The sequence below is a fragment of the Lepisma saccharinum genome, chromosome 16 (genome assembly GCF_977018435.1).
Source record: "Lepisma saccharinum chromosome 16, izLepSacc3.1, whole genome shotgun sequence".
Classification (NCBI taxonomy): Eukaryota; Metazoa; Arthropoda; class Insecta; order Zygentoma; family Lepismatidae; genus Lepisma; species Lepisma saccharinum.
Genome location: NC_139244.1, coordinates 65,462,141 through 65,475,171, shown reverse-complemented (window position 1 = coordinate 65,475,171; position 13,031 = coordinate 65,462,141). Strand labels below are relative to the sequence as shown.

General features: G+C 37.6%; 1 protein-coding gene across 1 annotated transcript in view; it reads left to right on the top strand.

The window, feature by feature from the left end:
* The first annotated feature begins 488 nt into the window (after positions 1-488).
* mgr (prefoldin subunit mgr) overlaps positions 489-13,031 on the top strand; it is a 35,612-nt gene continuing 23,069 nt past the window's right edge. Inside the window, exons 1-2 of the mRNA XM_083137469.1 lie at positions 489-714; positions 10,004-10,131. Of these exons, the coding sequence (XP_082993595.1) occupies positions 655-714; positions 10,004-10,131 (188 nt within the window). The 5' untranslated portion in view covers positions 489-654. The remainder of the gene's footprint in view (positions 715-10,003; positions 10,132-13,031) is intronic.

The following is a 13,031-nucleotide window of genomic DNA, read 5'->3' as shown; positions in this document are numbered from 1 at the left end:
CTACTTGCCCCGACATGTTTTTCTCTGCGATCTATTTCCATAAAAAAAAAAAAAAGATCAGCGCTTGGTAGAGGGGGCTCCAAAGCACAATCCTGCCTAGGGCGCCAAAGTATCTAGTTACGGGGCTCGTATGTACGTGATATTGTCGATAATTTATTTTCACAAAGGGGGAAACAACATTTTACATGAGGAGACAAACTGCGCTACGCCACTGAATTATTCCCACTAGTCATAAACTTGCATTTTTCTCGTCTTCATCTGTTCTCAAGATTTGTAACATTTTCTTAGCAGACGTTTTACGTGGCAGGAGCAAATTTGACGCTTATTCTTAGTGCTGACACGCGCGTGGCTGCAGATTCAGCCAATTTTTTCCCCCGATCTCGGTCATCCCGCACACCCCTACGGGAGCATGTCTCAGACGTTGTACTGGCAGCGCTGCCTGTAACACGGCCACAGAAAAACAGATTCTCGACGACAGATGAAGAAAAGAAGAGGAAATATTGTATGTATATTTAATCTGTGTGTGCCTGTGCATTATTACAGAGAACGATAATTTGCTCTTGCTAGAGTGAAGTTCAAAGCAATTTTGTGTGCTTTACAGACAATCGATATTACTCTAACTTCCTTGAGACAATCACAATAAACTAGTTGAAAATGTCAGAGGATCAAGTGGAGAAGAAATCTTTTGCCGGAATTCCGGAAGCTGTATTTGTAGTAAGCACACCATTTACAATATATATTTTATGTTTACTTTGAAATAAAGCGAGGAGGGTTTTAAATATGCAGATGCGCAGAACTAATGCTATAGTTGATAACATTTTGAAATTCTAAAGTCGCAGTATTAGGGAAGTCTGAATACAACGTTAGAATTAGATAAATATCATTACGAAGCGTGGTGGAGGAAGTGATATCTTGACGCCTACCAGGATTCGTAAGAAAAATGAGATTGATGGACAAATTCCTTTATTTTATTACAACCACACCTTTGAGGATTGTATGATATTTTATGTACAACTTGATTAATATAGTAAAACCAATTTTTCGTAATCTTTTACAACGAAGTTTATTATTGTTATTTTTAAATCGAAACTGCAAATCAATAGCTTCATTAAGAACTACCATTTTACCAGTGGCGTAGCGTTATAGTACGTCCGTACGCCCGGCGTTCCCAAATTTAAAATGTTAAATGCTGTGATTATATAGTAAAACGTGACTAATTTCATATATGTTTGACCTTAATGGCATTATAATAGCTATTTTTCGCGATCCGCTTGCAACGCTCCATTCTCAACACTTGTTCTAGCATCTCTTTTCAATGCCTTTCCCGGCCGGACGCCGAGCAGGTTCGGCGTACAGGACTCCTATATTCCTTGCTGACTTTCTGGAGGGAAAGCTTCGATTTCTACAGCACGCCCGTAAATGCTCTCTCTTACACCATCGTACGGAGCAGAGAGGTCTACCGTGATTGGTTCGTGTGACCCTTCCTGCCTTCTGAAGCAGAAGACAGTGGTAGAATTCCTACCCGGTTCTTCGCTCTTCGCGCTCATGCAACTCGTGCTATGTGATGCTACAATACACAATATAGACTGACGTAACTTTACCAATCTCAAATATACTGCTTCTTAATGGCCACTGCATTGTATAATTTATCGCACGAACAGCGATGTGCATTAGAAACTAAAAGATCAACACAGTTTTTGTCCAATAAGCTGGTGAAGTAGAAATTCAGCCTGTGGCTGCTATACCACTTAACAAGCAAAACTATTATTTTTTTTATTGTATTTTTTCGTTATTATCTAACTACTTAATATTGTGTCAATGGAAATGTTTAGCATTCAGTTGAAAACTCTTAACATCAAATGGTCTCTGGACAAAATTATTTTAAAATGTTTATCAGCATTCTCAAGATGTAATAAACGTTCGCTGCGGGACGGCGTAGGTTCGAATCCGGCTCTGGTCGGAATTTATTCGGCCTACGTATAGGGCCGGTGGCAACCCACCATCGTGAGGAAATTGGGGAGCTTCGAATGAGTAAGTGTAATCCGGCCCCCCGACTATTCCAATCCTGGTTGAAGATCTCCACGCTTAGAGGTGACGAAGGAAAGCGTGGGAGGGAGACCGGCAGTCGGTAGGTACGCCAAGGCCCTTCATGGGCTGTTGCGCAAAGGATTATTATTATTAATAAACAGTGGTCTGAATTACTAATCGGCACTGTTACGTCAGTAGAGTGTATGATATTTGGATCATCCACTCTGCTTTGCACAGTGCGCCAAGACGACAGGGGTCCCTGATTCGAATCTCGGCGTGAGCATGGGTATTCTTTGTCAGTGTCCCTTCATCAATATCATCACTCATATTCATATTCGCAATTGACCAAAAGTGGTAGAAAAGCGAAATAAAATAAACCAAATCAATCAGTAGTTGGATCATCCACAACAATGATGTCTACTGTTGTGCAGAGGCGCTTGTGATTCAGGTATGTTTTTAATGACTTGCGTCATGCAGAAAGGTATAAAAAAAGGTATAAAACACCAGAGTTCAAAACAATTGTGGCATAGTGAGGCATCTAATTTTCTAGCTAAAACATGCATGGATGATGTTGTATTGAAAACCCAGCGACTTCAGGCAAATAAACAATACCTGTGGCGACTAATACCATAAGTAAATTATTAAGCAAGAAAGGGCCGACCCTTCCTTCGGACTTGGCGTTCCCACCTGAAATGTTCATGCTACGCCACTGCATTTTACACAGTTGTAGACAATTCCAACAAGTGCAGTAATAACTGAGTTATGACCATTTGAAGTTGACAAGATGCTTCTCCCTCCATACTACCAAAACTTAAAGCAATTCAAGCAAGGTGGTTTGATTTAAATCTGGTGATTTTTTTATTTTTTTTTGGTAAAAATTTACTATCCTTCGGACACCCCTAATTTTTTCGTTTCCTCAATTTTTGACATTCGTACTTACGTATCTCCTTCGCGGAACATTCCTGAATGTGTATCAACGTTGTTTTGTTGAAAGTAAGAGCAATATTTTCACATTACCAGTACGTCTTTCTCGTACGCCTTTTCGCTTGCCTGAGACACAATATGGCGAGTACACCTTCCCACACAATCGCGTGTCGTGCTTGACTTTTGTCAAATTTTTGACATTCGTACTTACGTATCTGCTTCGTGGAACATTCCTGAAGGTGTATTGACGTTGTTTTGATCAAAGTAAGAGCAATTTTTCACATTACCAGTACTTCTTTCTCCTATCCTTTCCACTTGCCTCACACACAATATGGTGCACACACCTTCCTAAATAATGACGCGTCGGGCTTGTCTTTTCTCGATTTTCAATTGTTATGTAGTGTTTCAACCTTCAGAACCCAAGAAATGCCAGTGAACAAACTTCATCTTTTTTTCGCGTTCTTTTACGAAGAAAATTATAATCTTTCGTCGCGCTATCTGTGAATCGTTTTTGCGGCTATCCGTCCTGGAATAAGTGGGAAACATCTAGAAATTACAAAATAAGCGAAAATAAGGCGTTAGTTTTCGGAATTGAAACTGTCGATTTTTGCGAATTTTTTTGTTTCACAACCAAATATATATATATTCCTGATACTACCACGACACCAAATTTTAACTATGTTTCCTAACCTAACTGAACTAACCTAACCACGCACCAATGGTTCGTAGGGCTAGCGTCAATGGTTTGCAATTATTTTCAATTTCTAGATCCTGATATTAACACGACACCAAATTTTAACTATGTATCCTAACCTAACTGAACTAACCTAACCACATGCCAATGGTTCGTGGGGCTAGCGTCAATGGTTCCCAATTATTTCCAATTTCTAGATCCTGATACTAACACGACATTCCTTTCCTTTCTTCACGACCCCGTGTTCAATTAGAAAACCCACTGGATCTTCCACACCCGGTACAAACTTCACCACGCATCCAGGACACGTCATGCTTCTAACTCTCGTTGCAAATGCAGACTGTTCGAAACACTGGATACCCAATGAACATGAACAAAACACAATCACGACGCATCATGATAGTCACGAAGGTGTACGTGCCAAACGCTATTCTCCGTCGGAGAATTAATTTTCGACGAACAATATGAATTTCAGCTATGAAACATTCCCACATCACACAAAACACCTTCCCGATGTTCGACAATCCTACAGGAACTTATTACGGTAAGTAGTTTCTTCCGTAAAAATAAATAAATGTGTCCGAAGGATAGTAAACAAGTACCGTATCTTGGGTTAACATGTGGGGGTGACGTGTTGATATTGTTATTTGACGCGCAGAAGTTGTATAATAATAAAAGAATGGAAACCATGTTTGTTAAAATCTTCCGGTAAATAATGAGTAATCGTGCATTGTCGGTTGCAATCACAGGCCACACACACACCATTCACTCATAGTCCCAAAAACCATTCACAGTAAGGTTAGGTTAGGCAAACATAGTTAAAATTTGGGGTTGTAATTTCGTTTCTTAGGTATAGGAAACACAAATCTTCCGGTAAATAATGAGCAATCATGAGTCGGTTGCGATCACGTACCCCCTTTTTTTTTTTTCGAATTTCTACATGTGACCCCCGAATATTAACTGCAGATTCGTGATTATGAACCCAAAATCATTAAGTATGCAAAATATGAACGAATTCAGGGAATGGTCCAGTATTGTAAAAAAAGTGTAATAACTTTTCACCTGAGATTTCAACCTGTGTATATAACCAGTGGCCACCCACCATCATGAGGAAATTGGATAACTATGAATGAGTATCATGACCCGGTCATGAAAATCTACAACAGCGACTGGGGGTTCGTTGTGCTGACCACACATCATCCTGTAACTGGTTGGATGATTGCCCACCTCTTCAAGTGAGGGTGAGGCTGGGAGTTTGTAGGTAGACCCTGACCCTCAAGGGGCTGTCGATCGATGGATTATTATTATTATTGTACTTAAGGAATTTGTAGATATCAGAATCATTTTTGGTGAAAGAACATTAATCTCATAATCGTTGAATGATGTTTATTAGGCACTAAGAAAGGAAACAAAATAGATGTTCTGATGCGGTGAAGCTTGTACACAAGGGAATGTGATATGTAAACTGGAATAATAATAATAATAATAAATAAAATATAACCCGACAGCTCTTGAAGGGCCTAGGCCGATCTCCCTAGTGCCAGTCTCCCTCCCACAATCTTCAACTGGTAATGGGGTGACGTGGGGTCAGCACATCAAACTCCTAGCTGTTATAGGAGATTTCCGAGACTGGATTACGATACTCACTCGCAGTTCCCCAATTTCGTCGCGATGGTGGGTTGCCACTGGTCCTATACACAGGCCGAGAACCCAGAAACTAAATCCAGGCTGACTTGAACACATTCCGTCCCGCAGTCTGAGTCCAAAGCACAGCACCTTAGACCGCACAGCCACAGAGGAGGACATGTAAACTGTAAACACACTTAAATTTCTCTTGATTTAAGATTCAATAATTTTTATTGATATGGCAACAGTGTCACCATTTATATAAAATGCCTTCATGGCTACAGCACGTTTTACTCTGCTCAAGTGATCCATGTCTGGCATACATTGCTGTTGCAGATAACAATCAATAAGTGTTACCAACACCATTACAGATACTCTCACAATGAAAGCAAAATGACCCATTTTTATGCCACACCCTGTGAATGTAAGCACAGTTCTTATGATCAGTGGTATACCCAAGGATGTCATAATCCCACCCCCTTTGGTCCAGTATTCCTAAAAGAGAATGTCAAAGAGAGGAAAAGATGGCAAAATGAAGGATGTACCCCCCTTTCGAAAATCCTGTACATCCCAGTGCATAAGATGTGAGTTAGCAGTGTTGTTGCTTCTGGAAGAACCTGGGAAGGCTATGTTGTGCAATCTGTAGAAGTAAATGACATTAATTAAAGAAATCAGCAAGCCATCATTTGTGTGCTCAGTCTTTGCCCGTTGCCCAATAATTTAACCGAAAGTAAGAAATATTGAGATAATTATGAAGAATATGTTTTATATTATAATTTGAAGAACAGCGTACTATAGTAAAAAGTTTTGTGTATTTGAATTTATGTGCATGACTTTCCATTCAGCTGAATGGTTGGCACTCTTACCTAGGAGTTTATCCACAATGTTTCATCGGGGGTGGAATTCATATATAGGGGTTGTAAAGGTAAATATAGAGTGAAAATGACCATAGATTGTGCATTTGTGAAAAAATTTAGGAGGGTGATAGAGGTGTGTGGATAAGTCACTGCTCTTTCCTTTGGTGCAAGCAGCCCTGGGTTTGATCCCAATGGAGTCTCTAAAATTGCTGTGTCCACCTGGCATTATGGAATCAATTGGTGAGCTACTTGAAAGCTATATTAACAGACTCTGTGGTGCAAAGTGAAAAATACATCAGCTATAGGACTAGATGAGCTGACCACATGGTTGGCTTGGCCCTCGAAGACTCTTGTCTCCCTGAGTTTATATAAGCCTGTCTAAAAAGTGTCTGACTTTATGCTGGGAAAAGACAGTCACTTGCCTGGTTTGGTTCACATCCTAATCCCCTTCAAAGTACGCCCCTTGGGTTTCCCAACAAGCCTGTCTTTGCTGGAAGCACTCCTGGAATGTCTCTCAAGTATGCCGTTGCGTTGCACTATGGTTGAAAATGATTTAATCATGAAAAAAATCATGATTTTTTTAATTTTGAATTTCTTATAACATTTTTTTGTCAGAAATTGGAATTTTTAATGTTATTAGTGTACATTACCCAACATGTTAAGTATTAAAAAATATACCAATACAGCATGTAGTCTTAGTTTCAATATTTTGAAATGTGGAGGGTCTGTAACATTTATGCAACTAAACATATTGACGAAAAACTGGAAAAACTTATTTGGGTACCTTACATTATATTTCCAGCATTCCAAATTATTGTTTAAAATAGTAGGTTTTTCAACACAAATACTGAGTTTATGGCATTTGTAAATTACTTTCATAATGATTATCCAAGCACCACACATTCCTGATGTGATCAGCAGCACTGTGCTCTGGCTGCCTTTACCCCCCAGAGAAGTACCCATTGATGAGAGGCTGTGTGATGCCCAAAGCCATTTATGCAGGGAGATCTCTTGAAAAATTCCAACCTGAAATAGCCCATGCCAGGAATCGAACCTGGGTCTCCTGCCTGGAATCCAATTTAATAACAACTAGAATTTAATACTGTGACTGGAGTCACCCAACTAACAAATTATCTCTTAATTTTCTTTCTCTACATTACATCCACTTCATAAGAAATCAATTCTTTTTAATGCCAAAAGATAGATCTTTGTTTATTGACTAAACCATAAAATCAGAAGTTATGGATGCACACATTAAGCGTTGTACTGAAGAAATGTTACACAACCTGAAGATTATAGCTGTAGCTTTGAACGAATTGCAAAATGACTCTTACAATATTGGATATTCTACTGAAATTCTGAAAAATTGTAACGGAAACTGGTGGAAGAAGTTTTGGAAAAGAAGCAATGGCAAAATTCAGTAAACGTATGTCACTTCCTGAGAAACATTATGAATCTTATGTACTTCAGGAATATTTTAACAGATGACAAAGTTGATTAGTCTGGGCATGACATGGACAAATGAGAAATTCCCATCTTAATCCAATCCCTTTTCTAGATATAAGTTTTCTGAGAGTGCTTGTGTGGTGAAAATAAAGTGGCCAATTAGAAAAGCTGGAGGAGAAAAAGTTTTCTCAACTTGGCATGATTTACTCAAAATTGCATAACTGTTTGGGGTGGGGGGAAAGGCAGCAAAACTTGTGTTCATATATAAAACAATGAATAAATTTTGACTTCCTGTGAAAGGAAATGACTGAAGACAGCAATAGATACCATCTGGTGTTCATCACATGACCTGGATTAGATCCATCGTATTGGCTGCTCAGAAGTCCTTCATTGTAAGACTGTTAGTTAATAGTTACGTTTGTTATAATATTTTGGAATTCAGCTTTTAAGGGAGTATATGTTTAAAAGTTGTGAAAGTATTTAATTACTTCAATGATTTAATGCTCGCTGAACAATACATTAATTAACCTTAAATTGATAAAAACAGCTTTTAAGTATATACTGCACTTTTTCAAAACTTCTTATTTCAATAATAAGGGATTATAGAACAGAAAATAAAATACAGATGCTTGTGCTTCACTAATTAATTTGCAGTTCAGAACTTGTAAAAGAGCATTTTCTTCAAGCTGTGACATTTCTGAATATGTACACATGATAATATGTCAATGTCATACAATCAAGTTTATTTTGTAACAGTAATATAGAAACATTTACGTATAACTGAACAGTTAGAAACAGATTTCATATTAAACTTCTTTTTGTAGTTGTTACCTTTTACTGATGTCCGTTCATTGAACTTTGTTTTAACTTTCTTTTAAAATATGGCAGTGTATGACAGATTTCTTGAAAAGTGTTTGAATTTATTTAAATATCATATAAATCACGTAGTACATAACAAATTTGAAATTTTATCTAAACATCTATATTGAAAATGTGATAAATATAATGGAGAAAGTAGTTTTGGTAAAAAAAAAATCAAATCAATAAAAAAATTGTGATTTAATCTTTACCACGAAATTCTTTATCAGGTGCGACTAATCAGCAGCTGCCATTGTCTTGAGGTCGACAGGGCCTGTCTTGCGACGAAGTTCATCACAGACATGACAGAAGACGTCTTGATAGTACTCCTTAGTTACGTACTGTTTGAGTTTCTGATGCAAACTCATGATACATGGCAGTTGAAGAAAATAACTGTCATCAGCACCTCTATTTTGCTCCGCATCTTCCATGCCTTTTGGGCCATGTTAAGGATGATGCTTCCACTGTGACGACTGGACCTTGGCTTCCAGGTTGTACCTGTATACCCACGTTTCATCTTCAGTTATCATGGTATTGAGTTACTCTGCCTCCCTGTTGACAGTCTCCAGATTTGTGGGTGCCCCTTCAGCAATTTCATCACTCATCATCATCTTCGTGATCAGCCAAAAGGGGCAGAAAAGCAAAGTAAAATCAATTAAATCAATGTTGGTTCTCGCTGATCCTGCGAAAACAGCTTTGGCAGAAGTTTTGCTCCTACCCTGTGCATGCCTAAATCATCAGCAATTTCCCTGACTGTCAAATGACAATCTTCCGTTATCAGGGACCTCAACGTTTTCTACATTCCGGCTTGTTGATGCTGATGTGCAGCCATTCTTGAAGCAGTTGTACCAGTCCTTTATTTAGGTGACCTCCATGGCATCATCACCAAATGCCTGTTGAATCTTGGGGATTGTTTCTGTTTGCGTATCCCAAAGCTTCTGGCAAAATTTGATGCAATATCTCTGCTCCACACATTCCGTCATCCCAGTGAACAAGAAAATGTGACGTTACACAGATATATTACCTCACTTGCCAGCTGACTCTCATCCGATTACGGGTCTGACACGTCCAGCAACATGCTTGCACAGTGTAGCGAACCTGCCATAGCTATTTTTTTGCAGGAAAAGAAAAAGTCTGATACTTTTTACACAGGTCACGTACACACATCTGCTTTTTCCACACACATATATATCTGAGCCTCCCCAATGATGCAAAGGTAGCCTTGTAATTATTATTATTTTATTATTATTTATTTGTTCTGCACAGGATACATTTCGATACCCGGTGGTGGCACATAGTGGGTCGGATCCCACTTTAAACTGTAGGTCCAGTTCCAATTAGCCTTACTGTGCATAAAGTGGACTTAAAACACCAGTTCAATAAAATCACACATATTTATCAATAATGGAAAACAAAAGTCTTATTTTTCCATCAAGAATAAAATCAAAGTTTTTTTAAAGCTTGACTGTCTAGATACTGATGTGATGTTATGTGTGGAAGACTATCCTAGTGTATAAGGCATACATTCGCTTTGAATTAATGTTGAGAATCATATTTTTGTTTCTTCCAGGATGATGTCGATCAGTTCATGGCCTTATCTGAAAATAGCAATAATGTTGAATTGGTATTGAGGAGACTAGATGAACAACACAGCAAGTATAAATTCATGGAATTAAATTTGCTGGCCAAAAAGAGAAGGTGAGTAATTACTAATGATATGTACAGGGATTTTTTTTAGTGCCTGTTATTCATCCCTTCAAATGGCCAAAAAATGTCACCTGCTGAAATCTGCTGAGCTTTATTTTGAACTAGAACAGAAATGAAGAACTGAAGCCACCAACATTTTGGGAATATGGAAGAATTACAACCTCTGCTCTGAAGATTTGTGACAGTAATTGCCCATGTAAAAATATCAGTATATAAAAGACACATTCAATTGATTTAAAGGAACATAAATACCAATCATACAAATATTAGGAAATTATTAACCATGGATTTTTATGAACTTCAATTTGTTTATGGATAGAATATTTTCCATTAATCTCCCTGCAAAAGAAGCTCTGGGGCAAGGTAGGTTGATATAAATCAGGTGATTTTTAAAAAAATCACTGATTTAAATCACTATATGAAGATAATTTAGATAATAATGTACATAAGGATTTTGTATACATCAGAATCACTTTTGGTGAGAGTACATTTAATCATTTAATGGTGTTTATTAGGCTCTAAGAAAGGAAACAAAATATTGATGGGGTGAAACTCATGTATGGTGCCAAAATCCATACAAGCAATTTTAAGCATGTTTTTTTTTCCAAATAAAAGAAAAATCTTTTTTTTTTCAATAAAAATCATAATTTTTATCCACCCTGCCCAATATCATCAGTATAAGATTAATACTACAAGTGTCCTGTAAGTTTTTCTTTTCTGAAAAAGGTTTAGTGGACATATAACTTTGTAATCCTTTTTAAATTCAAATCATTTTACTGAATGACAACATTATCACAAGAGTTGTTATTATTTTATGTATCCACAAGATCTATTGGTGGATATTATTCAGTTACATTAGGATTTCACAAGACAATATGTCATGGGTTTCTAACCCAGTTAATTAAAATTCAAAGGGTTGTACATCATATTAGGATGCAATGTTTGCTGGAAATATTTTGTACAGTGGTTCTGTTCTCTTGGACTAATTGTGATGACAGAATAATAATCATTGGGTGAAATTTGCAAAGGGACACCTAAACATTAACACAATTGTGTGTGTGTGTTTGTGTTCATTACAATAGCGAAGTGAAGACGTGAAATGTATTCATAATCAGAAAGTCACAGATATCTCTAGTGGAGTAGTTAAAATGCCAAGTTACTATCTTTTGAGGAGGCAGATTCAAGTCCTGAGTAAGACAAATCATAGAACTCGTTTTTTCATCATTCATTCTTATCTCAATAGCTCAAGAGCTGGTCATTGAATGCTGGACTTTAAATCTCACAACCAACTGGGAGGAGCAGTCAGTTTCCACCCCCTAGGTTGGTTGCTTTCTCTACAGCTTCAGAGCACATCCTGCCCTTTGTTTTGCTTCGAAGCTTTCCTTCTCTTTGCTCTTGGGGATCCCCCTACAAACTCACAATAAGCTTATCTGAGCATAAAGTGTACTTGAAATCTCTGTCATTCATTCTCATACACACACATATATTTCTCTGCCACTCTATTTCTTACTCTTTCTGGAGATTCTGTCCCTTACCACCTTTCCTTCCCTCTGTTATCAGCATCTCTCTGCTATTTTTCCTTTCTTGCATTGTGGTTAGCACAGCATGCTACGGAGCTAGGGGTCCCGGGTTCAAATCCTGGCCTGGGCATGGGTGTTCTTTGTGAGTGTCCCTTCATCACATCACTCATCTTTATGAGTAGCCAAAAGTGACAAGAAAGTGAAGTAAAATTAACCTTTGCCTTGTGAATTTACTGTGCTTTCTTTTCCCTCTAAATTATCTTCTCTATTCTTTCAGAGTTCTCTCTCTTCGCTGCTCTCCCAGTCTCAATTTTTCTCTTATCCCACTCGCTCCAAATTTCTTTCTGTCATACCTGTTTACCGGTTTATTTTCTTCCTGTTTACTATGTTTCCTATGCTTCTTGCATATGCATCTTCCATGACATTCTACATGCACTCTCTCTCCTTGTCAATCTGTGTCTTTGATTTTCTCTAATTTTATTTCCTTGAGAATTCTCTCTTCTGATTTCTTCCTTTTCGTTGCTTCTTACTGCATCTCTCAATTTATATTTTGCTACCCACACATTCAAATTTAGTGACTTGTGTGATATTTAAAATGAATGGAAAATTGCACGCTATAGATTTTCCACAGTAATAGCAATAGTGTTGCAGTCCTTGGCGTTCGGAAAGGGACATAATTTGAAAGATGTTATTTTCAAGAAATAATTGTGTGCACATTGTTCATGTATACATTTTATGTAATCCAAAGGTGCAATGTTTGTACTAGAAATAAAAAGTAAATGTAATCAGCAAATCATCTGTCTTAGTTATAAAATAGGTAGTCGAAAATGCTCCACCCTGTACATTCTTATTAATATTTTCCCCAAGAAGCATCAGCCTATTTTGAACACAACTTTGCATGGTTGTAGGAATGTACCACAATACAGTACAGGGTAAATTAAGAATTGATGAAGATAATTACAGGTAAACTAAACAAATGTTTATACTAAAGTATAAAAATGTGAATGTGTGACATGCGCAGTGGCATGGTGTGAAGTACTTATGTATTGCAGCCTGATTCTCATTTGCCAGTTTTTAGCCTTATCTAGAGGTCTGGGGGTGTGCACGTCACATGTTCGTGTTTTTAATACTTGTTTATTTTGCCTATAATTATAGTCATCAATTCTTAATTTACCCTGTACTGTATGGTATTGCTATGCCATGCACATGCAATTTTCAGGACCAAACATGTGAAATTTTGGCTACCAATGAGTTTTGTACCAGTGTACATCCTAAACAGTGCTTTGATACGTTGAAAATTCAACCACTTTAAATTGAAACTCACCTATTTCCAACAAATTTCCCCTCTTTCCATTTTTTGGTATGTTCACT